The 27,617-nt window shown below is 28.3% G+C and overlaps 2 protein-coding genes across 3 annotated transcripts in view; one reads left to right on the top strand and one right to left on the bottom strand.

Annotated features, from left to right (window-relative positions):
• The window catches only part of LOC136988345 (uncharacterized), a 33,956-nt gene extending 10,812 nt beyond the window's left edge, over nucleotides 1-23,144 (top strand). For both annotated transcript variants that reach the window (XM_067286228.1, XM_067286229.1), the window contains exons 6-12: nucleotides 238-379; nucleotides 2,752-2,816; nucleotides 2,900-2,934; nucleotides 3,012-3,056; nucleotides 4,252-4,359; nucleotides 4,441-4,573; nucleotides 21,927-23,144. In XM_067286228.1, coding sequence (XP_067142329.1) covers nucleotides 238-379; nucleotides 2,752-2,816; nucleotides 2,900-2,934; nucleotides 3,012-3,056; nucleotides 4,252-4,359; nucleotides 4,441-4,573; nucleotides 21,927-22,111 — 713 coding nt within the window. In that variant the 3' untranslated portion in view covers nucleotides 22,112-23,144. The remainder of the gene's footprint in view (nucleotides 1-237; nucleotides 380-2,751; nucleotides 2,817-2,899; nucleotides 2,935-3,011; nucleotides 3,057-4,251; nucleotides 4,360-4,440; nucleotides 4,574-21,926) is intronic.
• LOC136988344 (sperm-tail PG-rich repeat-containing protein 2-like) lies at nucleotides 22,475-27,550 on the bottom strand. The gene is given in 9 exon segments (XM_067286227.1): nucleotides 22,475-23,113; nucleotides 23,269-23,363; nucleotides 23,469-23,609; nucleotides 23,692-23,807; nucleotides 23,883-24,597; nucleotides 24,599-24,884; nucleotides 24,958-25,015; nucleotides 26,320-26,449; nucleotides 27,400-27,550. Coding segments are annotated over 9 exon segments (1,560 nt in total). The 5' UTR covers nucleotides 27,412-27,550; the 3' UTR covers nucleotides 22,475-23,106.
• Between the last annotated feature and the right edge of the window lie 67 nt (nucleotides 27,551-27,617).

The following is a 27,617-nucleotide window of genomic DNA, read 5'->3' as shown; positions in this document are numbered from 1 at the left end:
ATGTCCGACGTACACATTTTCACGTTTAAAACTTTAGCCTCAACCTCGCTATTTATTTATATTTGTTTTTTTAATCTATAAAGATAATATTTTAATATTTATAAACCCATATTATATTAAAAAATGCTCATGTGAAATTTTAAAAATATTTTAAATCAGAATTATAAAAACATTAAAAATAAACTATATATATGAAATTTATTATTATTATGAATAATATAAATCATTATATTTCAGAACCACATTGGTTGTTGCTGTCCATCGTGTCGTTTGCTGTCGTTCAATTATTCATGATTTCTGGTATATATATTAATAAGAAGATTAATGATGTTTCAGCTTTAGAATCATTTAAAAGACAACAAAAGAAAGATTTGTGGAGGTGAATTATCATTTAAAGTTATTTTGTATATTATATCATTTCATAAAATAAGTTAGAATTCATTACTTTAGAAAATTAAACATTGTGACAACAGGCTTCTTATAAGGATTTGTTGTACTGATTATTTACAGTTTTACAGCATATTTTTATGAATTTTAAATGTACTGTTCATCTATTATTTTGAAAACAGACTAATTTTCATCTAGCAGAATGTATTTAAAATTTTTCCGGAATTTATCTTGAAATAATTTAATTTATTCATGATTATATTTATTATCCGATGACAATAATAATAATAATATACAGCGTATTTATGAATTATTTATGTTTGTTGTGAATTATTAAATTTGAATTGACAAGTTTCAATTCAGCATTAAATAAAATATTTATCTCTGTATTGAATAGACAATTGTTAGGAAAACAGCTTCTGCTAAATAGCTTTAAATTGTAAGAACCTTTTCTTTGGAGAATAATAATAATAATAATAGCTAAATCCATTGAAGATACATTGTACATTTGAATAGAAATATTCAATTTGTTAGACTTATTGATTTTAAAAATAGTAAAATATTTTAAATCTGATTTACATAATTTAAGTTCAGCATTTCTGAAAAATGTTACATTATCATTTTAAACTATAATAATTGTTTTTGTAGCCACTTCCAAAGACACTTTCGTCACCTAATTTAAGCAGTTTTACTTTACCAGCTTGTTATGTATATAACATGGAAAGTATTGGAATCTTGTCAAATTTGACCCTATAGTTTTTTGCAAATCTCAATATTTTCAGACCCTAAATTCAAAAAAAGTAAAAAAAAACTAGAGAAAAAATTTCATGGATGTGTTTGTGTGTGTTGGCATATATTTCATTTAATCTCTTGGATGGGGTAAGGATGAAGCTTGTGTATAAGGGACATTGATGCTATTAAAGTTTGATAGTTAAAGGCCAAAGAATTGAGCAGATAGAGGGGGGCGATCAAGTGTCCTATCTCGAGTCGGATCGGACTTAATCAAGAGTTTACTTGTTATTAGCATTTACAATTTTTTTTTATGAAACTCATCTCTACCTTCAAAGTTAAACATTTTGCCATTTTATAATAATTAATAATATAAAAAGTTTTTAATAAAATCTCATAACAGATGGCACCACATACAATTTTAACTTTGTGCTAATGTGTATTAGTATTTTTCACCAGAAAAGTTATACAACTTGTTGCTGGATTTTTTTTGTTGTGGATTAAGTATTGAAGTGATTCAGTCAAGTATTTAATTAGGGACTGTCCATAAATTATGTAAGGTATTTTGGGGTAGGTGGGGTTCAAGGATTTCTTACGATTTCTTACTCTGATAAGGGGTAATAGATTTCAATTTACATAATATTCTTATTTTTATTTTTTGATCTCGTTGAGTGGTGGAATTTTGAATTTGGATTCAATTTGGCAGTTTCTATTAAGAATGCTCATTGTACCAGTGCCATCTCGGTGACATGATAGAATAATAACACTTGCAGACTCATGCACTACACATTTTTTTATTGTGGAAGAAAGGCCATGTCATGGTTTCTCTTTCTTCTCTCTTGTTTTATTTTGTATGACGTTTCTGTTTACACCTGCACTAGCTAGTCGATCTGTCAAAGTTTTTTGCAACATTTTGTGAAAATTAAAATTAATATAAAAATGAATATTATGACATTGATTAATGATGATAATAATGAAAAGATTGTTGATAATTAAAAAATAAAGTTCTTAAAATAAATTGTTCATTTGAATTCATTAAATTTTTATATTTTTAAATTTGTTCACATAGTCTTTTATAAATAATAGTACATATTAATTAACTAATTAATAATTATATATTTTGGATCTAAAATTTTTAGGGTTTTATAAAAAAAAAATTTTTTTTGTTAAAATCTTTCTTTAAAATCATGCCTAAATATTATGTAAGATAGGGAAGAAGAGGGAGGGATCAAAGAAAATATTAGTTTCTTACACAGGAGTGGGTGGGGATCTAGAATGGACAAAATCACCCTTACATAATTTATGGACGGCCCCTTAAAAGTGAACAAATTGTAATTTATTTTATCTTTTGTATTCTGAAAACAAGATTGTTATAAAATAAAAGATTCATATTTCTAAATTTGTAATTTTCATTACAGTTGAGATCATTGCTTTGAACATAATTACTACATGCATGTGCATGCATGCACATGCTCAACTAATTATTAAATTAAGTTACAAATTGTCAAAGATTAAATTTAACATGATCACTACCAATTGACATTCTTTTTCCTTATGTGACTTTTACATCTGGCACTGAAGATGTTAACGTGTAAAAGTAATGAGTTAAATGATTAATAATTAATAATTTTTCAGTGTCATTTTTGCTCATGAAATATCTGCTGTCATTTCACTTGGTCATGAAATCAGTATACAAATTTGTAAGTATATTATTATTATTATTATTATTATTATTAAATTTTAAGTTTTTATAACTTTTTAATTTTTAAATTACTATTTTTAGTAGGAAATAATCAAATTGGCTGTAGTGGAATTTATGTAAGAAGTTTGAATTGTTTTAAATACTTTTTAAAGTATATTTTTGAAAATATTTACGTTTAAATTATTGTTTTCAGCATCATGAACAAGTTATATATTCGCCATTACATGTTCTCTTCATGGTGAGTATATACTTCACACACATAGTTGAAATTTTTTAAAGAAATATTTATAAATTATGAATATGACATTAGTATTCAGAATTTAGAGGGCAAATATAGAAATATAAATAATTCAACATTTTTAAATTAAAATTCACAAAGTACCTGTTCAGAATTATGCAAATTAAATGGAACTGCAGTGTTTCTGCAGATAAATGTAATAAATTGCATTCAGTTTCTGTATAAAAGATAATTGAATTAATGTGTCTTAATTTAAATTTGTTTTTATTGCTCTCATAATTCTCTCTCTTGTAGATTTAATAATGTTGAAGTTAATCTTTAGTGATGGCATTAATTAATTCTTGAAAGATCTGTAGTCAGGTTTCCCTTGAACTTTTGTCCTGCTATAATTGGGTTCTACTATGTTTCATGTTTTGAGGATGTCTGATATGAATATACGCCATCATTTTGATTTAATAATTGGCTTAATAATAAATAAATGATAAAGTCCATAAATTAATATACAATATAAAGTGAAATAGTCTGATTAAGATAATCTGCAGTGATTTTAAACATAACATCCATTATTACTAGGTTTTATGCAATGAACAAAGAATATTTGAATCATTGCAATATAGAAATGAAATGTTATCAAAGTTAATCGGTTCCAAAACATAAAATACACTATAAAAACTTAGTTCAGTTCTTATCAACTTTAAATAAATAGGCACTTTTATGCTTTCTTTTCTTGCCATCAGACTCAATATGACTGATAACATGCATTTATACTTCAAACATCAAATATTAATTGGTATTTGCTTTCATACCATAGTTTTAAATATCTGACAAATTTTATTCAGTTGTATATCACTTGTTGTTAAAGACTATCAAGCAAATAATAATGGATGAAATATCATTAAGTATATCCTTTTAATATTCAGTGTGTTGGTAAAATCAGAATTTTCACTAATTTTAGTTTAATAAAATTAAGTGAGGCAAGTAAATAGTCAGGTTTGTTATTGTTGTAGGCAAAGTGATTATGATAAGCAGATTTTATTGTAAATAATTTTAATTTTCTTATGGTTGTATACTCCTCATTTTTCGTAGTAAAGTTTATTAAGGATAATTGATATAAAATATTTTAAAATACAATTTGTAAGAGAATATACTTTTTAATTATGTACTTTTAAATATAAATAGTTCATTTTTATTTCAGATAACTGAATTTTTACTTCCAATTTGGGCTCTGGTAATATTTTATCGTCCCACTCGAGGATACATATCAAGCGACGAAGAAAGGTTATTGGGATGGTCAGGTTCTGGAGTATGTTATATATTAAATACATTTATTTTTAATTATTCATTTATTTCTTTAGCAAATAATTTTCAAATTTTATAATTCTAGAGTACAAGATCAACTTTTAGTCCTGTACCAAGAACTCCATTGATATATAAACAGATGTATGTACATGAGAATGAGCAAGAAGGCTCTACGTATGGAGTAGTTCCTGTATTAAGACGTTCACAGACAAGTCCAGGTTTGTATTTAATTTTTTTACTAATAAATAAGTTTTTTTCTATATTTTAAAGAATAAGGTTACATTATATATACAGTGGAACCTTGCTTAACAAGCACCTCGCACAACGAGCAAAATAAATTGTAAAAATTTGCCTCACTTAACGAGTGATGAGGAGAGGAGAAGTTCCGAATTGTGCACGTGCGGCATGCTCCATCAGTCTGTGTTTAGCACTGGTTCCACTAGCATCTTAGTGTCGCTTGTGATCACATATTTTTCCAAACTTGTGTTTACACATATTACTTATAAACATGAACAACCATAGCCCGTTATATAATAAACACGTGAAACAATATGCCAAATTCTTGGGTCGTTAAATTTAATGACCGATTCCAAATTAAATTTTAGAAATGTCTGAATTAAAAATTAACTATTTATAATTATTAAATTTAATACGAGATGGAAACAGAACTGCCTATGTCTAGTCAAATTAATTAATTTCTAGTATTCAATTATAGCCTTTACATAACCCAAGAATTTGGCATATTGTTTCGAGTGTTTATCAGACATTTTAGCTGATTTTTTTTTTTTTTCCTGCAAATTAAATTCTCATTCCAGGATGGTTCATTCCGCGCTAGAAGAAAAGATGATGATGATTCACACTCCTTAACAGTGTATATTGTACAATTTTTCTTTGAATAAACATTATACATAAAATATTTGAGTATTTTTTTCAGCGTGGAACGCATTATCGTATTTTACATTAATTTCTATGGGAAAAATTGTTTCGCTTAACGAGTGTTCCGCATTACGAGTAAGACTATGGAACGAATTATGCTCGTTAAGCGAGGTTCCATATTAAGCGAGGTAATATATTTTATAAAATAAAAAGTTTAATATTAATTTATTTTAATTAAAGAGAATCTTTAATTAAATTAATATTAAGTTTTTAATTAACCTTATGAAATTTGATTTATTTGCTACCAAGAGGGATTTAGTAAGCATTTTTTAAAAGTCATATATTAACACTTATCGTGCTGGTCCAGTTGACCTAGTTCTTTATCTGTGTGCTGACTGATTTAAGCAATTTTACAGTATTTTCTACTGAAAATAAAAAAACGATTGACTAAAGCTAGGTAAAAAGTAAAAACAGTTTCTGATATTGGAAACATTTATCTGTACAATACTCAATTTTGATGTGTGTGGGCTTTATTTTTACGTATTACTCTTTAATGTTATTTGGACTTGTTTTAGAGATAAAAATACAATGAAAAAAATTAAAACCTGCAATATAGCTTTAAAATTCATATTTTTATGTATGAAATATATAGTACATCGATGAATTTATTCATAATAATGATGTACTGTATCAATAATATTAGTAGACTTTTTTCTGACTGTAGCTGTTTTTCGTAATTGAGTCGGTTCAGCAAATGTATATAAGATGGCATTAGCACTATCAGAAATATAGGAATTGACTTTTGTATTAATAATATCTAAAAAGTATATAAATTATGTAATATTATATAAACTATACAGGTTTAAAATAATAACAAAGTTACGTGACTTATTTGTATTTTTTCAATCTCAGTTAGGCCTAAATCATAATCGCGACATTTTTGTCAGATAAATCAATATAATCAGCATTATATTTGTTGATTTTTTATTAATTAATTCGAACAATTATTAGTTAGTACGTTCATGCACCACATCCAAACTTAACTTATATATAAAAAATAAAACGACTCAATATTCACCCGCAAAATATGGCGACAAAACTCCCAAATCAGACGATGATCGTGATTGGACAAAATCGCTGATATTTCAAATTTCTGAATATATGCTCATTATTTATTAATAGACACACTAAAATACACAAATAAATCGTATTTTCATTGCTGAAAACGTATTGTTACGTTTTGAAGCTAGAAATTACAGGATATATCAAGAAACGTAATATTATGTTTTTTGTTTTTTGCAAAGGAATGCGGAAAACATATTACGTTTCTAGCATGGAAGTGTTAACAGTTATTAAACTACATTAATGAATATTTAAAAGTAATATTAAATTAATTACAAATTAATTTAATAATAAACAAATTAGCATAATAATTAAGTCAAAATTACGTATTTTTTAAAGTTTTAATTAATTAAAGTAAATATTATATCAGTCATATATTTTTAGATTAAATTATAATTTTGTAATTGGTAAATAAAATTAATGACTTTATAATGATTTAAGTATTATTAAAAGTTGGCACTGTATAAATTTTATGTAAAAAATTATATTTAAGCTCATTATTAATTTGATAATTAATGACATTTGTGTTTTGTACTTTTTAATATATTTTTTGAATAATTTTGTCATATGTTCAGTTTTTACTTTTATTATTTATTTAATAGTTTATAAAAAATATTTATAATCAATTATTATGTTTATACTAGTTGTACTGAAAAAATATTTGCTGTAAAAATTGTTAAATTGCAAATAAACAGAAAAAGTGAAGAAGCAAATAAATTTATTTACATAAATTTTTATTTATTGAATTTAATTTACAATGAACTTTCCACTAATAAATTTTAAAAAATTCCATAAATAAAATTAAGAAATAATCAGAAATTAATGAATGAATGTCCTCTTGATAAGTTATTTTTAGAAGTGTTTTTATACTGGATGGGAGTAGATTTAATACTCAGAATGGCTAGGAGCAGCATCATAATTTCAAGAGCAAAACAGTAAACAGTAAAATAGATGTAATAGGGTTATTCTACATTAAGTAAGCTCCAAAATGATATATAAAATATAAATATAATTCACATGCAAGTTCTTAACAAATTGGAAATAGATCTTACCTAGTGTATTCTGCATATATAGATGATAGAAGTATGTTTATAATTTCTGCCATTGTTTTGAATCTTTTTGACTTTTATATGTAAATAATTTTTATTTTCAGCTTTATTATCCATGTTGCCTGGTAAAGTGACATTAACACAAAAGGATTAGCAAGCCAATGGACAAAGCTTTTTATCAAACCAATAACATAGTCTGGTTTGATAACATGAAGCAGGCTATGTCATTGGTTTGTTTATTAAAGCCATTTTACTAGACAGCATGTCCTTGTCTTTATGCATTCGCTTAAGTTTTTGCACTTCATTCTCATTTCTCCCATAATATTTTTATAGAAATAAACTAAATTATTATCTGTTTATAAGTCACGTTTTATGTGAGCTGTTTTTAAACCTATTCTTAAAATACTTTTCGAACCATTAGTGTTCGGCTATCATATTTTTCCTTAATTATTTGTAGAATGAAGCATTTTACATTAATAACCTGTAGTTAATTTTGCTTTATTTGTTTTTATTAATAATAATAATGAATACTGTTTCTTAATAGTATTTAATTTGGCTTCATTTTTTTCTCTCCTATTATTGTCAAATCTCTCATAATCAGAGAGTTATTTTATTTTATTTAATTTTAAACATTCTAAGACCTTTTATATGTAAATATAAATATATATATTATATATTAAATATTTGCAATATATTGCTTGATTGACGATAATATATAACAAACAGATTAGTCTTTCATAATATTTAGTTACATTTAGATAGTGAAATGTCAGAATTTAGCCAATTTCATCAGAATTTTAATAATTTTAAATACATTTCTTATATATCTGATATATTTATATGCATATTAATGATATATAAATATTGTATTGTAGTGGCCAAAAGTCAGTTAAGCTAAATTATCTTAAGAATGGTTAAAACTGATTTAGAATGGCTGCAAATTATAATTGTCATTTCAGTGAGGCAAACTGAATTCAAATAATGCTGTACAGTAGTTTCAAATCAGTTTTAATCAGTAATTTTTCATTCTTGTCAGAGATAGGCATAGCATAGGATGATAAGATCGAGTTTCACTATGCAAGAATAAGAGAAAGCACTATTTCTGCATTTAATTTTTATAGTTTTTAAATTTTTTCGTAGTATTATATTCTGTTCTAAAAAAATAACTGTAGTATACATTTTCAATTCATATTGATTGCCTGTTTATCAGATTAAATGGATAGAAGTATACGTTATTGTTTTATATATGTCTACATCATTAAAAGTAACATTAATATCTTAAAAAACAAAGAATTTATTAAAATATCTTAAAAATTTCATATTTTATAGTTAAAATTTAATAACAAAGTACACCCTGTACATATTTATTGAGAAACAATTATTGCTGACTTTATGCAATTGGCAAAATAAGATTAGTTTAAATGAAAATATATAAATCACTTAAGCAAAGGTTTATGTATTATATTAAATTTAATTGCACTAAATTTGTATGTTCTCCCCCCCTTTACAATTGGGAATCATCATAATACACTTAGAACGTTAGTATAGTTTAGCATCAATTACTTTGTCATGTTAACAGCATTGTTAACATGACAAAATAATTGTTTTCAATGAATTAAACAAAAAATTCTAAGATTTCAAAATGATATATTTTTAGATATGACAAAATCTGATGTGTAAAGTGAATTGCTGAGACCTAATATCTTAAGCTTGATTTTAAAAAATTTTTGAATTGTACATATTTTATTTTAAGATTAATTTGTGTAAATAGATCTACTGATGACAAAATTTGTTGTTTTGTCATATGATAATAAGAGTCAACCTATAAAATTCAGAATTTTTATTTGTCAAGTCATTTGTTTGGTGACAGACAGAACCTGGTAGCTGTGTGTCATGATTTTATAAAACTTGGAGGAATTTGTGTTGTCATAAATTTATCTAAAAATAGTTTAAAAGATATATTTAAACAAAAAAATATTTATTATATAGATCAGTGGTGGCCAACTTTTGTGTACTTTTTATCTTAAAAATGTGTTGCGATCGACTAGTTCTCATAGGCATAGTCTAAGTGGGGAGGAGGAGGAGGTGTGAAATACATACTATGTTTATACACTGTGTTCCAGCACGAGGTGCACTCCCGTGAGCTATGGGTAGATAAACAAAATATATGTTCAAAACTGTTTATTTATTTTTTTAAATCACTTAAGTTTTTGAGATATAGGCTCATAAATAAAATAAATTTCAAGACCCAACTTTTGATATTTGCAGCTACAAGTTCATTCTGTACAGGCAGTACCTAAAGAAATCGATTTTTTGACAGTTTTTCAAGATAGACTTTTTAGTAACATAAAATATAATATAATTTTTTTTTATCAATTGCAATGTATAACTTGTTGGTACTATTTGTTCGTAAATATGAAAAAGTTGTTATAAAAATCCACAGTATGGCTGATAATTTGATTATAAGATTTCACTTTCGTAAATTTTTTTGGGCCAGGAAAATTTATCATGGAAGAATGATATAAGATTTTTATTATTATTATTGCTAATCTATCAATAGCTCACAGGAGTGCACCTCTTACTGAAACACCCTGTATATCTACCTACGTTAAAAACAACATAATTATTTAATGGGCCAAAAAACTCACGTCCAGGGGAATTAAAACAACATGAGTAATTATTAACAATATTTATTAATTCAAATTAGCTACAGATAAAGACAGATTTAGAATTTACTTTAAGTATAAAAATGCCAATTCACACAGGTATGTAGATCCGAAACAAAAATAAATATATTTATTCGCTACATTTGGTGATACTGGGATATTTTTCTCGGTTGACGTATAATTATAATTTCATTTTTTAATGCCTTTTTCTCCATATGAAATGTCTGAAATTTTTTGCCTAATGCGTTTCACACTTAAATTTTTTTTAAAAGGAAAAGATATAAATTCCACAATTTTTTAAATTTTTTCCAAAATCTTGGAATCTTACCTTCAATTACTTTTTTAGATTTCCGCGACGTATTTGTTGATCTTATAATTAATATTTTTATGTTTTTGTAGGTTATCCGCCATATTTAGAAAATGATTCAGATTATTTTGTTGCAGATCTTCTATTAGCGAAGTAAATTTTGTTTTACATGCATCTATGCAGCTGATCATATCAATTACACTCAAACCTGTTTTTGTGCGATTTTTTATACATGCAATGTGTTTTGTGCAATTATTTTTGTGCAGTATACCAATTTGATTTAAATTCATATACCACACACAAAAAATCACACAAAACAAATCGCGCAAATAAAAAATCGCACAAAAATAGGTTTGAGTGTACTGTTTTATTTTTACTTTGTAATTCTAAATTTAAATGACTTAATATTGAAGTAAACTTGGTAAGAAATGCTAAGTCACTAAGCCAAGTTTTGTCATTTAAATTTTCACATTTTTCATCTTGCTCGTGAAGAAAATCTATTATTTCAGGCAATAAATCAAGAAATCATTGCAGAAATTTACCTCTGCTTAGCCATCTTACATCGATATGTAGTAATAATTCAGGTTGCCTTCATTGAGCTGCAGTTGGAAGAGACGCTGTTCAAGGGAACTTCCTCAAATTGAATTAACAATTTTAAACACTGTCCATTACCTTTTTGTGTTTAGTCTCTTGCTGGTGAATTATGCAGTGGTAGCTCAAAAAGGTTGGGAATTCATCTTTATTTTGACTTAGGTCGCATAAATGGATTTATTGCTTTATCATTGTGGCTGCACCATCCGTTGTTATTGAAACTAATTTAAAAAGTGGTACTTTCAAATCATTGAGCAAGTTTTTAAAGGCTTTGAATATATCTACACCTCTAGTTCTTTCTTTCAAAGAAATCATACCCAACAATTCTTCTTTACATGTAAAATCTTTAAAAACCATACTAATGAAAACAAATAATTGTGCTGTATCACTTATATCTGTTGATTTATCACATTGAGGGAAAAACAAGAACATCTATTAATATCGTTATATAACTTTTACATTTCCACTCATCTTCTCAATTCGTCGCATCAGTGTTTCGAGACAGTTGTAGTTCTTGAATTGCAGCAATAATTTCACTCTTGTTCTTAAAATTGTTAAAAAATGAATCTGACATCCAAAAAAATTTCCTTTACAAATTTACCGTCAGAAAATTGTTTACATTTTTTTGCTAAGAGGGTAGCTTACTTTGAATGATGCAGTAGTTACTGCTTGTGACTTCAACATTGGCTTTTTAAAAACATTTTGTTGATTTGTTAATTGAGTTTTAAGATCCCTAACTTTACATTTTCTCAATTAGGAATTTGGTGGATAATCTGTTTGATACTTGTTACGTAAGGCTAAAAAATGCCTCTCCAGATTACCCTTTTTAGCAATGGCTATCGAGGTAAGGCATATTAAGCAACAACATTTATCATTCACTATTCAACTAAAATTGGCTTCGCAATCGACTTGTTGGCCACCCCTGATATAGATAATTCTGCTTTATAAATTAGAATTAAAAACTTAGTTTTATAGTCTTATTATTTTGTGTAAATGAAAATAAAAGTCAGATTTTTAAAATAAATTCAAGTGAAAAAACGAATTTGACAAGTTAATAGAACAATCAGCATACTAAAAATTAGGCAAGTATATTTTATTAGTAAAATACATTCATGTTTTGTAAGGCAAAATATGATTTGCAAATGTCTAAAGTTTTTCTGAATGATAATACAGAATTTTAACTGTTTGATTTCATTCTGTTTAAAGTTTAACATTATAAATAATAAAATAGCATATTACTTGATAGCTCTGCAAAGAGAACTCATGTAATGTATTCTTATAAGTTTATTCTTAAAAAAAAAATAATGAAACAATATACAGAGAAACCCCGGTTATTGCAATCGACGTTACCAGGAAAAGCACCACAATAATTGAAACTGCGATAACTGAGAAGAGTGTTCTATGGGAAATAGAAGATTCTTGCCAAGAATTTTCCAAAATTATGCTTAAAATATTAAATATTACACAAGATATTTACTTAGATATGTACTGTACAATACTTTAAAGGAAGGAGATGATAAATTAAATGCAGCTTTTAGTTTTAAAAATGTATTACTAAACAAAAAATGTAGATGTTCATCTGTATGTAAATTACCATTGAAAATCTTTATTGATCATAAGAGAAAGAACAATGCATGGAATCACTTATCTTAAATCAGTTCTGAGAAATAAATTTGGCAGAAATTTTGAACAATATAGAGCAGCAAATCCACTGTCAAGACCATTAATATATAATGAAATGTTTTTAAAATAAAGGAAGAATGTACTGCATAAGGACAGGATGTCTTCATCACTCTTGAAAATATTTAGTTTTATGCCAGTTTACATAAGTCGATGCTAATGGCAGTCGAGCATGCCATACTCAACAGCATACCAAGCCGTAATAAGATGTCTCTTTCTTCTATTCTTACAAATGAATTATTAATGAAAAAATTGTAAAGATAATTTATATACAGAAATGTGAAGTAGAGTCAAAAATAAGTCAAACTTTTCGTATAGACATATGGAAACTCTTGTACTAGATCAGTGAGATCAGCTTTAAAGTAAACTTCTGTACACTTCTCCCAATATCCATATCACTTATCAGAACAGTCTTAGAAATCATTTTCTGTGATGTCTTTATGGTTTCCACCCAAATGGCTGATTGGAATCCATAACTCATCTTCACTTTCATTTTAGAGAATTGATAAAAGTCTGCAGAACTAGTTCATAGGAACAAAGTTCTATTATATATTATAGCAGATAAAAAAAAATCACAGTGTATATATGTACAGTATATACTAAATTTATCTTTCCTTTGCTTGTTAATGAGGATGTATTTTATCAAATAAATATACTGTAGACTATTTTTGTCATAGTATTTTTTCTGACATCCTCTAAGTGATGATTTTGGCTATTTTTAAATTTATTCTACTATTTTTCCAGAAAGTTCTATTTTTTAAATTTTGAAACACAATAAGAGCACTGAAAATCTCTTCTTTGTCTTGTAACATTAATTTGTTGTTGAGTTGACCAGCAGTCAGATAGATAAAAATCACTGAATACTGGTAGTTGCTTGTGGGTTCACACTTGACCACATGGAATTTTCTGTTTTCTTCACATGTCTAACAGCTAAATAGGAAGTCAGTTTCCTATCGAAAGTCCTTCCAAGATGCACTCTTTCTAGGCAGATTGTAGATGGTTATCTTGCCATATTCTGTCAAACAATTAGTTTTTGTTGTGGATTGAATTTTTAAAAATAATTGATATTAACTTTGTTACTTTTTATTAATTATTACTTGAAAATAATTTTAATAGAAATAATTATTTGATGATAAAATTCAACAGTATTCTTGAAGAATTTATATAAATTCAATTTTCAATATGTAGGACAGTATCAATTACATTATTTGTTTCTTGTTGCTAATTCATTTTATGTAAATGTTAACAGCATAATCACTGTATTTCCTGTAATAATTGCCACCGGGCATTTTTTTGTAGTAAAAAAGAAGTATTGACATTGTGAGAAGGAAAAACACGTGATTCCAAAGAAACAACAAACATAAAACTAGTTAAATTGGAATATCATGAAAAATATATGAAATAATTTGAACAAAGTATTCAAATTACTGTAATTAACTTTGTAAATTTTGATAATTCCCAGTTTTGGTAATATCAAATGTCAATGACAGTATTACCCAGTATACATTTTCCAACTTTGATATTGGATATCATCAAACATTACTGATATACCAGTATTTAGGTCGACCGGTACGGTTTACCTCACAATACAAGTTAGATGGGTAATTATTACAAGAGTATTTATGTAGGTGATTATTAGAATAATGGGACAGTTATTACAGGAAATACGGTGTATCAATGTTTAAATATTAATCTGATATGCTGATGATTTGATCTGAAGTAAGATTTAATGTTTCTAAGAATTAAAATTAATATGTTTTATAATTATCTTGAAATCTATAAGTATGATGTAGGCCTAAAGAAAATTTTTTATTAAGTGGAATTAGTAACATGTCTGTTTGTCTTAATGAAGCAATTGAGGATATTATGGATAATGATGTAATATATAACCTGTTATACAGGTTTTAAATTAGAAATAAGACAATATAACAAGTTTAAGTTCAAGTGCTTTTGTTGATTTTAATGTCGACATCTTCTGGAATAAGCTATTAACGAGCAACATTAAAAAAGAAATATGTGATTGTCTAGTAAACAAGCTTGGACTTTGCAGGGTGTCCAAAACCGTGCAAGTGAGATATTTGTAATGACATTAAACTTAAATGTACAATATTGCATAGGAGACTCGCAAGTTGTATGTACTAATGCATGTTAACTAGTCAACTGGTACCAAATGGAAAATTTACAGGTCTCCTATGCAATACTGTAGTATAAATTTTAATATTACAAATTTTTTACTGCACAGTAACTTTTTGGACATGCCTAAATTTAATAATAACAAACTAATTAAAAAAATAAAACTTTGAAAACAAAATTATAATACGTGGTTAATATTTAATTTAATTATCATTCGTATTCAAGGATTTATATATAATTTTTTACCCTCTTATCATCTTTGTATTAAATCTTACAAAACTATGGAAATTATTAATATGGAAAAGTTATTGAAAACACTTTATTGTTAGTATTTTTAATAAAAGAATTGATGAATTTATCTTATTTATTATTTAATTTTTAAGGCATATTTTCAAATAATGATCTCAACAAGCCACGAGAACATTATAAATATTCTCTTGCAACTTGTTGACAGTGTTATTTCAAACGAGTAGAAATAAACTGCAAGTGCTTACTAAAAATTGCCATAAAGAGTGCTTAATATTTAGAAAAAATAATAATTTAATGACAATGAATTTGATCTTAAAAATCTACATTTAGTAAATTCAATTTCTAAAATATTCTGTAGCATAATGTTAGAAAATATCTGATGTTTAGCAATGATAAATTCTTAATTCAGATCAAATAATTCTAGAACAAAATTTAAATATACAGTAAAGGATAATATATAAATTTTGTTCTAATGCTACAAAGATGTGCTCCAATTTCTATCTTAACCATATTTTAACACAACGTTACCTTCAGTATTAACAACAGATGACACAATTAGAAGGTAAAGATATAAATTCAGTTTCTTTTAATAATTTATATTTATCTTTTTGAGCATTAAAATGATTATTGCCGAACAAAGAAAAGTATAATCTTCCTGTTTGGCATTGAATTTTTTATGTTTTCAGAGGAGGATAAATTACGTAAATGCTTCTAATTTGAATACAGGTACTCCTCACTTTGCGACCGAGTTCCGTTCCGATGACTATGTCGTTAAGCGAATTGGTCGATAAGCGAGGAACTTGCATCAGGAACATCGTATAATTTTACAACGATCCTAATTATGTGACAAACTTCAAATTTATTCATAAAAAACTATTATAGTATGCTATTAGCCTATTATAGTACACGCAAGCCTATTATAGTAAGCTTAGTGCGCATGTCACCATTCGCCACTGACCAACACTCAAGCTGAGAAAGGGGATTCCCCGAATTGCAGGTCGAAACTTGATTGGTCATAAGTGCAAGTGGTCGTTAAGCAGATAGGTCATAAAATGAGGAGTACCTGTACTAACATTGAAATAAAAATTTAATGGTATTTTCATGCCGAGTCATCCTCCTGATGTACAATAAGCAGAAGAATCTTACTTTTCTTTGATAGATTTGGTAATTACTAAGAGAATTTGCTTTTGCAAGAAAACTTTATTGTTGTAAACTCATAATATTTTCTATAGATTTGTTTGTATTTAATAGAACATAATATTTGTCTTAATGGTACTAAAATTGTAATATTTTCAGATCTTGTTTCTAACAAACCACGTAAGATAGAACAGTTGAGAATATGTTTTTGTACTATACATTTGTGTACCATTTTTTGCTAAGATTATAGTTTTCCCTAAAAAATCACTTAAATTTAAAACTTAAATCTTGAACATTTATTTACTACAGACTCTAGAGATAATGTCTGAAACTCCTTGTCAAGTTCACTCCTTGCAATTAAACTTTCAGTTGGTTTACTCTTTAGATATTGTAATTTTGATTTGGGTGAATATTTTATTGAATCTACTCGTAGTTGATTCCGAATGGCTTCAATATAAATAAAAATTTCATAAGTTAGAATTTGCCTGCAATTTCAAATAGTACTGAACTTAAATGGTTAACATAGTATGACACGGGTGTACTTCTTGTTTCAAATCATCTATTAGTCTTAGCAGAACTAACGAAAAGCTGGAGGTGAAGATGTGAGAGGCTTTGCCTGCTTAGTGTAATACTGGGAGTCTGCTTTGCAGAATAGACAAAAACTCTCCTATAGTGAGATAGCATCTATAAATAGATGGGATGTGGGTGCACTTGTAATTAGATAAAATATTAGTCTTAAGTTATTATATTCCTTTAAGTAATTAAGTTGTTATATTTTCTAGATAAACAATAAAGCAAATTACTATATTTTAATACTAATTACAGAAATTAATAATTACTTTCTGTTCAAAGTTTTTAGAAATGTACAGATTGTGCTTACAGCTAAAGCTCAAGATGAGCTGATGAGCCAATCTTTTAATCTGAATAAATGCAGAAGTCTTTAATTCATTTGATTTATATTTTTTGGAATTAACAATTTCTATATATATTTTTAGACTTGACTTTTTTGTTAAATAAACTTTACTTACTGCAAAGAAGAGATCTCATTATTTTATATTTGTATTTTAAATCAACATATCGATTTTATCACACTGTTTTCAATGTAAAAAAAAAAAACAGAAAAAATCTATTTAAATAAACTGTTTACTCTGTAAATTTAACAGTTCTCGTCTGTTTTCTATTGGAAATTCATTAATAATTCTTCCATCAAACATTTTTTAAAGAAGAGTTGATGTTTTTATTTTTTTAAAATTAATCATTTATTTGTTTAATGTGAAGAAACATTGTTATATGAAGTAGAACTGTTAGATCAATGATGATAGTTTTTATTTCATTTAAATTGATATGATAATAAAAAAAACAAATAATACAATGAAAGAGATATTTAAAATTTACATATTTGTTGTACAAACTTCAGACAGCTTATCTGTAAATTGCAGTGTTTATTTGGCAAAAAACACTGTCTTGTAGAGCAGTTACTCTCAAAATATGGTCTGCAAACCATTGTTTTGTCTGCAAGCACACACCAGATAGTCTGAAAATTAATCTAGTCTATTTTCCAAAATGTACTTCTATGATGTTTAACCAGAGAGAAGACATTTTCATGTATCACATAAGTTCTCCCTCACATTAGGTTGCTGGAAGACAGATTATTTTGGTCCATGATCTATCATTATCTAAGGATAAGTGGATGAAGACATACTGTAGGTAGTCCACAGTTCATCTGTGACTCTGATTAAGTGGATTGATAACTGAGAACCACTGCTGTAGAGTACTACAGGGTGCAGCTCAGGAACTTCCTTATTTTAAAAAATCATAAAACAAAAAGTATTGGAAATGTCAATTTAATTCTTTTTTCTTTACATAGAGGTACATTTAAAGTTTTATTTCATTAGGTTTTGAAAGTAATATCTTGAAGGTGGCCTCCATTCTGGTCAATACATTAGGAGATTAAAAATCATAAATTTTGGCCCACTTTGTCCACCTTGTCTGTGTCTATGTTGGCAATAGCAGCACAAATATTGTTCTTCAGCTCACCCAAGGTCTTTGGACAATTGGTATACACTAAGGATTTAAGATATCCCCATAAGAAAAAATTGCAGGGAGCTAAAGCTGGCAAGCGTGCTGGCCACTGAAGATCGCCCCTCAAACAAAATCACGTGGATTAAGTTTTTGCACTACTGCCAGTTTGTATGGATGAAATCTCAGGTCTTTGTGAAGAATTTGTCTCATTGTGAAATCAGAAATTCTAAGCACAGCTGCATGTTTGCATGCAGATCACTTAGGGGATTTCAAAATTGCCAGCCTTACTCTCTCGACATTTTCTGGTGTTCCAGTAGTTCTTGAAGGTCCTGGTTTCTTTTCTGCACACTACCAGTATCCATAAACGTGTCCACCCACTGAACAATCGATTTTTGATCAGGAACAAGACCTGCAGGTGCGATATTAAACTGTTTCCTGAATGCACGCTGAGTTGCAATGACCAAATGGCCGTTGGAAAAGTAAGTCACCACGGCAAACGCGCGCTCCTCTTTCATCTAATGCATGATCGTTACTAAACTAACCGTACAAAAAACATTAGGCCCCGCCCTTTTGAATGCGCTCAACCCCACTCTCCAAAGAGTAACGCCCGCTGTGTGGCACACATTTCAAATAAGGAAGTTCCCACGCCTCACCCAGTATATACAATTTTCTTAACACAGTAAAAAAAATTTTTAGACTAAATACAACTTTCTATCTTTAAAAAATTAATGTGTTAATTCCAGTTGTTTAATTTTTAATTTGCAAATGCTGATTTATATTTTGTTTAATAAACATTAATTATCAGTATAATGACTAAGTTTATTTTTGAAAAGAGGAAATCAAATTGAAAATTCAAGTAATTTTTTGTATTAAATAACAAATGGAAGATACTGTTTTTATGATGTAAAAGGGGATTATTTTTTATATGGAATGCTCATTTAATATGAGCAGAATGTTTTTTAAGTAAAAAAAAAAGTATTTAATATCACTTCCATCAACTATAATATTCATATATAATGTACAGCAGATGTTTCTCATTGTAATAACTTTAGGGCTAGCCTATACTGATGATGATAAACAAGTGATAACATTATGTGATGAAAATACTTGGACCACAATTAATCGAAATTCCAGTTTTATTGAATCGGATAGTTTAGAGTCATGTTAAAACTATTTAAATTAATTATTAAATTCATTTTTAAAGTTTATTAATTATAATAATTATTTGTACTTTATTCAGAATTATTTGCAATTTATTTTTTGACATTTTATTATGAAATACTTATAATGTTTTTGAAACTTAACACATTTGCACTGTATGCCATGATAAAGTATTCAAAAAGGTTCTTGCATTTGTTGGAAGATCTAGATTATCTTTATGTTGCTTTTCATTAATTTTCCAGATAATTCTTCAATAACAATTTGGCATATTTCTGATGTCATCATAGCAGACACTTTCCCTATCAATTACCAACTATTTTTTAAACTTCCTTTGGCAATCTCCTGGAGTGTTATGGTCTTGTCAACAGACACATTCATTTTCAGGAGTCTCCATACTTATTTTCAAAAAATCCATCTGTTCTCAATGGTCATCTTAGCAGTAGAAGTCATATCAGTTCATCTTTGATTATCATGTAGTTTTAAAATTCTTGCTTACACCACTTCTGTACATCTTTGTTAGTTATGATTCCTTGGTCATTTGGCTGAATTAGTGGTGATATGTTCACAGGAAGGAATATTGTTTTAATGATTTTAATTGGCATAATGTTAATGCATGAATGTACTGTACAACTATCTACTGGCAAAATAATCTTTATATCAAATTTATGTTTTATTTAACTAATCAGTTATTAACAAGTTTAGTTGTCATTTAGATATTTGCACTTGAACAGCAATTAACACCAATAAATGTTTCATATCCTTATAAAATCTAGGAATTTTACTTTTCCAATCACTAGAAGTCTTTGTTTCTGGTCTTGCATGTTAGCACAGCAAAAAACTCTGATGATCATTTTCAACATCATCTGACAAAATGCCCTGCTAACTTGGATTTTCATAAACTTGGACAATCTTCACCCCTATCAGTCCAAGTTAGCAGGGATTTACTGTGTATGAATTCATTCTATATCTTATGTTTATGATGTCAAGGTGTTTTATAAATTATATAGCTCTAATTTCATAGATCAGAATATTTCTACTATTTAACAAACAAAATTGTTAACTTTAAAGCCATCAACTTAATGGATAAATGTGGAAAATATTTTTTTCAAAATTTTTGTATATTTAATACTTGTTAACATAAGCTTATTAATAATAATTGTATTATTATATATGTAAAATGCAAGAAAAAATTCAATTTCTAAAATATGTTAAGAAATAATAAAGTTTAGAGTGTACTTTTATAAATACTTCATTATCTATATTTTTGAAAGTAAGTTATGTCAATATGCTATTAATAAGAAAAAGTTTTAAAAAGTATGTAATTAAAATGATAAATTATTGATATAAAAATTTCATAGAAACAACAATTTAAGATTATTATTTTATTACATAACATTTGGCAAGAGTATAAATTTTATTATTGTTACAATAAAGTTTGAAATGAAAAAAATATTATGTAATATTTCTTTTTTATTTTCAAACATTGTCATAATAACAATGATTGCCAATTGACAAATGTAGCCTCGAAGGTAAACTTATATCTTTAATGAATTTTAAATGTTAAAACATGCAAAATGTTTTTTTCTTATTGTAAATATGACAAAAGTAATGTTTAAAATTTTGCAAGATTTTATCAAAACTTTTACTAGAAAAATAATAATTCTAACAATAATATCAAATTAAAGGAACATAAATAATTCTTAAAAGTATTTTCTTATAAAGAAACATTAAAACAACTACAAAACAATGTATTTGAAACTACCTTTATCCTGTTTTGAAAAATAATTACTAAAACATTATCGTAATTGTTATGAGGTGATGTTAGTAAATCCCATGTATTCATTTGTTAAAAATATTGATCCTAAGAATACATAATAAGTGAGAATTTTTTATACTTGTAATATAATTAGAATTAATTTTTTATTGTACAGTGAAGCATAAATATGAAGCAGCATTATATGTAACCTACTCAAGTGTCCAATATATCATTATTAAACATGTATAAATTACATTTAAACATTCAATAACAATATATCAAATTATCTTAAAACTATATAAATTTAAAATTTAAGATGCTGTAGATCCTATGAAAGACAAGATTTTTGGGCATTATATATCTAGATATTGAACTTGCTATGTCTGAAAATGCACATGTTATGAAGCAGATTCCTTCACTTTATATGATTTATTTCTTGAAAATATAAAATAATCTGAAGTTTATAGTAAATGGAGCATTCAATAGTATAGCATGCACATATTCAATCAATTGTATATGGAACACATTTTTAATAAAAATGGGCAATATAACATTTCAAACATTTATTATATCAAACAGTTTATTTATTGATCAAATATGGATTTAACGCAGTCAAATCTCAATATTTGAACTTTTACATTTTTTAACATTATTAATATTGTTGCTAATTTATTCCATTCAAACATGCTAAGAATTAATTTTGTAAGTGATAATACAGAGAATTTATTTGAGTGTTTGACATTAATTGAATATTAATAAAATTACTTGCTACTTTGTATTTATGAAATATTCATTATAAATATTAATATTTATTTTATTTAGCTTTGTTGTCAAGCACAAGAATTCATCAACCAGTCTTGGCACCAATATCGGAAGAGTGTACTAGTCGCACCACCTATTCTGTTCAATCCATCAATTGTGATGAGAAAGTAGCAGATCCTAATGTTAATTTCTATCATACTTTGGAATTATCGGGAGAGTCGGAGGAAACATTAATCAAAATTTGATATTGCTTTACAATTATTTGATATATAAACTTATCGTATCAAATTTTGCTTAAATCTTTATGATATTAAATGTTGCATACAAAATGTGATTAATTCCAGGTTCAGATAATATGATCTCTGGGAATTTGTGTATGTATATAAAATCATTTAGTATTTAATGAAATACTCTGTTTTAGTTGTGTGATAAAAGATGTATAAATATTTGTAAATTATTTTGATTTTTAAAATATTTTTATTAACATTTTATAGAATAAAGTGGAGATGAAAAGTTCTATATATTATATATATTATATAAATTGTTAATTTTTCAAATAAATGATATTTTGTTTTCGATGATGCTGTCAATAATTTTGGGACTCAAACTTTTTACAAAACTATATTTTATCACAAAATTTCTAATTTGTTCTACATATCCTGTCACCGGGTTAGTTTCTTTTATATCACATAAAATGTACTGATGAAATGATTGAGAATTGCATTTATAATTGGACCTTGATTATCCGATGACGAGTGAAAGCTTTTAAATAAAAATTTATAAAACATTATTTTGGAATTAAGGAACATCATATCAATTGTTATTGCTTTTTTCCAGAAATTTGGCAATTTATAATCTCTATAAATGTTTAAAACATTCAACAAGTCTAAAGATAATCAAGGCATGAATATAATCAAATTTAATCATTTCATAACAGGAACTCAAAAAACTACATAATAAAAAAGTTTTGTGTTTTCTATGGCAGTGCAGTTTATCCCATGATTATTAGTACAGCTCCTGGCACTTTCAGGTTTTATGAAGCACAATATGAATATTATTGCAATATCTTACAAAAATATAAAATTTATAAAGAAGCTTTATAAGTATTATTTGTTCTATTAAGTACCTAGGAAATCAATGGGATTTCTCGGGAATAATTTTGTTCCTTAAGGAGATTTGTCTACATTGCTGGCATGTGGAGAATGGCGAACTCCAAAAGTATAAGCTGGTCCATGCTTCATCACTGTCTGTGAAAATAAAATTGAAACTGTGAGTTTATTTGTAATGCTTATTTTAAAAATGTTTCACTTTAAGCATGCATTTCTATTTTGTTTAATAATTATAACTATTTTCTAATAAACCATTTTTCGTATGCACGTGCTTAGCGGTGTTTAGAACATACCGCTGAAACATTGAAGGGTCAAGAATAGGAGCGGTATATGGACTATGTTTAATTCCGAAGCTATAACAAGGCGAGGTTTGTTTGGTGATCCACACCTATTAAATGGTGAAGATAGCACTAAATGTTAGTAAGGTAGTTAGTATTAGATTGTTTTGAAATATTAGTTCTGATTAATATTTTATATATAGAAATCAACTTACTTTTTCTGGTGAGTGCGCTCCAGGACCTGGTTTCTTTGTGTGATCAGAAGGAATGTTTGTTCGTACGCTGAGAGAATAGCTTGGAGATTTAGATTTATATTTTTCGGGTTCAGGTATAGAATAAGTTCCAGGACCAGGCATCTAATGTTTTAGATTTATATGCATTTTATAATATATTCTGGATTAGTGCTGTTGTTAATATATATTTTGAAAATAAACTTACATTTTTACGTTCATCCCACAACCCATTTGCTTTTCCGCACATTGAGTAGCTAGGTGATTGCATGTGAGTACTATCTTTTGAGCCCAATGAAGAGCGTATTTTATATGAGTTGGGAGCTGAAACATATCATTTAACTTTTAACGTTTACATTATTTAATTAATTTTATATGCAGTGTAATTATTAAACATACCTGGTGTTTCATCACTTTTAGCATCTTTTCCTTTTAATCCAAAAGAATATCTTGGTGATGAATTGAGCACTTTATCACATTTTTCTGGACTATAGGAGCCTGGTGCGGGAGTTTGGAATGCTTCCGGTTCTTTATTTCTTCCAGAAATGGTCGGAGTAGGTATAGTTTCCTTTCCAGTTCTAGATAATCCTTCGATATTGTAGGAACCCGGTGCAGGTGTTTGGAAAGGTTCAGGTTCCTTGTTCCTTCCAGATATGGTTGGTGCTGGTATTGTTTCTTTTCCTGTTCTAGATAATCCTTCAATGTTATATGAACCTGGTGCAGGTGTTTGGAATGGTTCAGGTTCTTTGTTCCTTCCAGATATAGTTGGTGCTGGTATTGTTTCTTTTCCTGTTCTAGATAATCCTTCAATGTTATATGAACCTGGTGCAGGTGTTTGAAAAGGTTCAGGTTCCTTGTTCCTTCCAGAGATGGTAGGTGCTGGTATTGTTTCTTTTCCTGTTCTAGACAATCCTTCTATATTGTATGAACCTGGTGCAGGTGTCTGGAATGCTTCTGGTTCCTTATGTCTTCCAGAAATAGTGGGAGTGGGCACAGATTCCTTTCCGGTTCGGCATACTCCATCAACATTGTATGAGCCAGGAGCAGGAGTTTGAAACTGTTCTGGTTCCTTATGACGTCCAGAAATGGTTGGAGCAGGTACAGTTTCTTTTCCCGTTCTGCATACTCCATTGAACATTGTATGAGCCAGGAGCAGGAGTTTGAAACTGTTCTGGTTCCTTATGACGTCCAGAAATGGTTGGAGCAGGTACAGTTTCTTTTCCCGTTCTGCATACTCCATTGACATTGTATGAGCCAGGAGCAGGAGTTTGAAATGGTTCCGGTTCTTTGTGTCTTCCAGAAATTGTCATTGATGGAGAAGTTTCTTTTCCTGTTCTACATACACCATCTACTTGATAAGTACCTGGTCCAGGAGTCAAGAAGTTTTGTTTCTCTTCGTGTCTGGAATTACATGTAATTTTAAGTTAATGCTGAAATGATTTATGGAATGATTATTATTTTTAAAAAAACTTACTTTCCTCCAAAGGAAAATGCAGGAGACCTGGCTCTTGTAGTGTCATTCTTTGCAACACCTAATTAATATTAACATTAAAATATTAGAAGCAATAAAACAATGAAGAGCAGTAAATTTTTTTATATAAGATTTTCTCTATACCAAATGTTTTCCTGCCAGTGGTAATCAGGAAGCACAATTCAACCTTGAAGCCGGTAATAGCTGTTATTAACTTTTTATTAAGAGAAAGACAAATAGATGCAGTACATAAGATTTAATCAGACTATTTTCAAGAGAGGCAAATTGCCAGGTTTCCCATTTTATCAGCATGTTTTGCAATATAATTAATCTTTTTCATTATTATTTTTTTTAATATTCCTGGTACCATTGTGTTCTTGGAATTATGTTAATATTTTAAATTATGGTTTCATTTTCGTGAATGTCAACAATTAACCATAAAAATTGAACAGACATCCATTCTTTCCTAATGGATTTTTTAAAAATTTGTTTTTTAATCGGTATTTTTTATCTTTTATTTACTTAATTGTTTAACAAGCTGTCATTTGAGGTTATTAACTGAATAAATCGGTGCTGCTCACGTAAGATAAATAGAAAGCTATCAACTTAACAGGAGTATTTGAGAGACGAGTTTTTGATCGATCCTAGACACCACTTAAAGATTTAAATATCGTGCGAAAGAGATAGCACGCGACTATGTTCCATTCACGTCAAATATAGGCCAGAAGAGAACTGGTTCTCCAAGGCCATCCATCCATTCTTCGAGAGGTCAGACTCGTCGTAGGTCACGCATTACGTAAGCGTAGAGGCAGACCGATCTCACCTACTTCGTTGATATCCAATTCCAAATATGGCATTGCAACCGTTTACACTCTCCCTCGCAACCCGTTTACTTTAAAAAGCGGGTCATTAAACAGCTGTTGGCCTCTCGTACCTTCTAACACACACGACCGCATCGATCGTCTTTCTAGAACGATCGTCGGTACTCCATGTTGTTTAAAACATTAATTTGGCAAGGAACGAGAGACGAAACGATTTTTTTGGCAGGTGGCGGAATTACCAATATGTTAATCTGACCCGTTATTGTTTGTAGGACACCTGACTTTGTGGCGTCTACACTTTTTGTATCGGCAAAGAATTTTTTTTAATCATTTGATCAATGGTATTTTCCAGTTGTGTTAGATTTTTTTCGTAAAGATGCGATTGAAATTTTAACATAAAAATGATAAGCGTTTAAAGTGCAGGATGTTAAATGCATAACATCTCGGTGTTGAATAACAGAACAAATCTCAAATTCGATCGTTAATATCCGGGCGTATCCCACGTCTGGAATTGATGAATGGTTGATAAATGATGCTCACTTACCAATCGTAGAAGGCAAAGCTACTGCTGCAGGTCCTGGGGTAGTGTACTCTGCGGCTATAGGGCCCCTTCTCTTAGTAGGTGTCCATGGCCTCTGTTGGACGTAGTAGCCCATGCACTGGCTGGATTCGCTCTGTAAGCAAAGAATGTGCCGCTAATTCAATTGACCTTTATTTCTTTTTTTTTAACTATTGATTTATGGCTTTTTAAATAGAGACCTTGAAAAGCAGGCTTATTTTACTAACGCATACGATTTGTGGTTAAATATTGCATAATATTTGCTCATAAAAACCATATTTTCGAAGAAATTTTTAAAACAGTTTGCATACAGCAGTTTTAAGCAATAATGGAATGAAGCAACGATTCGAATTGTGACAATTTTTTTATAGTTCAGAGAATGTGATTTGAAGAAAATTTGGCAGGAAAGTTTGTGGGCAGAACAGGTTTTTCTCATCTGTGCCCTCTTGACACAGTTTCCGCCTACAAATTACATATATTATTCCTTTAATAATTATCGCAAAGAAGAAAAAAACAATTAACAAGACCAGAAGTTTCGATTTTTCTCGAATCCTATATAGAATTTCATAAAGAGAATTTTGACATTATAAACAAACCACACGTGATTTTAATCTCGTGCATTTTCCTGATAATATCGTAGAAATCGATATTATTAACAAAAGCGCGGGAAATTTGTACTAATTATCGGTAAATTGGTTTTATTTTTATGTCTTTTAATGATTAAGGGCTTCCAAATTCAACCTCAACCCGACCTAAATTATAAACTTCCTACTTTCACTAACTGTAATTGCTTAATCTCATCGTGAACCATAATTAAAAAAGTTTTTAGGGCAATTAATATCGCGACTTAATTATCGAATCAAACGGAACAAACGTGTAAAAAGTCCACAGACAACACCCATATGTAAACCGCGACTGATGTCATCCCTGTTTGTATCAAATGTCTGAAAAAAATCCGCGTAAAACGTCTATAACTACGTCAGAAATCGAATCCTCCGTCATTTATGATTTATAATTCGGCTTTATCAACGATTCTTTGGATAAATAATTGATATATGCACTTACCCTGATGACCATTGTGCTGCGTCTCGTTCTTCCGCCACCGACCGACTACCAGTTGTCGTCTGCTTCAACTCTTATTCAATAAAAAGAATCTCGAAGCGTATTGGTTAACTGGCTTGTGACTCATAGTAATCGTTTATAAGATCGTTGGTGATTGGTTCGAATCGATGCACGCGCATCCATCTTTTAGCGAAGTGGTCTCATCTAACCTTGGTTTCCAG

The sequence above is a fragment of the Centruroides vittatus genome, unplaced genomic scaffold (assembly GCF_030686945.1).
Source record: "Centruroides vittatus isolate TY-2023 unplaced genomic scaffold, ASM3068694v2 scaffold_3293, whole genome shotgun sequence".
In the NCBI taxonomy this organism is placed as follows: Eukaryota; Metazoa; Arthropoda; class Arachnida; order Scorpiones; family Buthidae; genus Centruroides; species Centruroides vittatus.
Note: the sequence above shows the minus strand (reverse complement) of the source record. Positions and strands in the feature narration are given on the sequence as shown.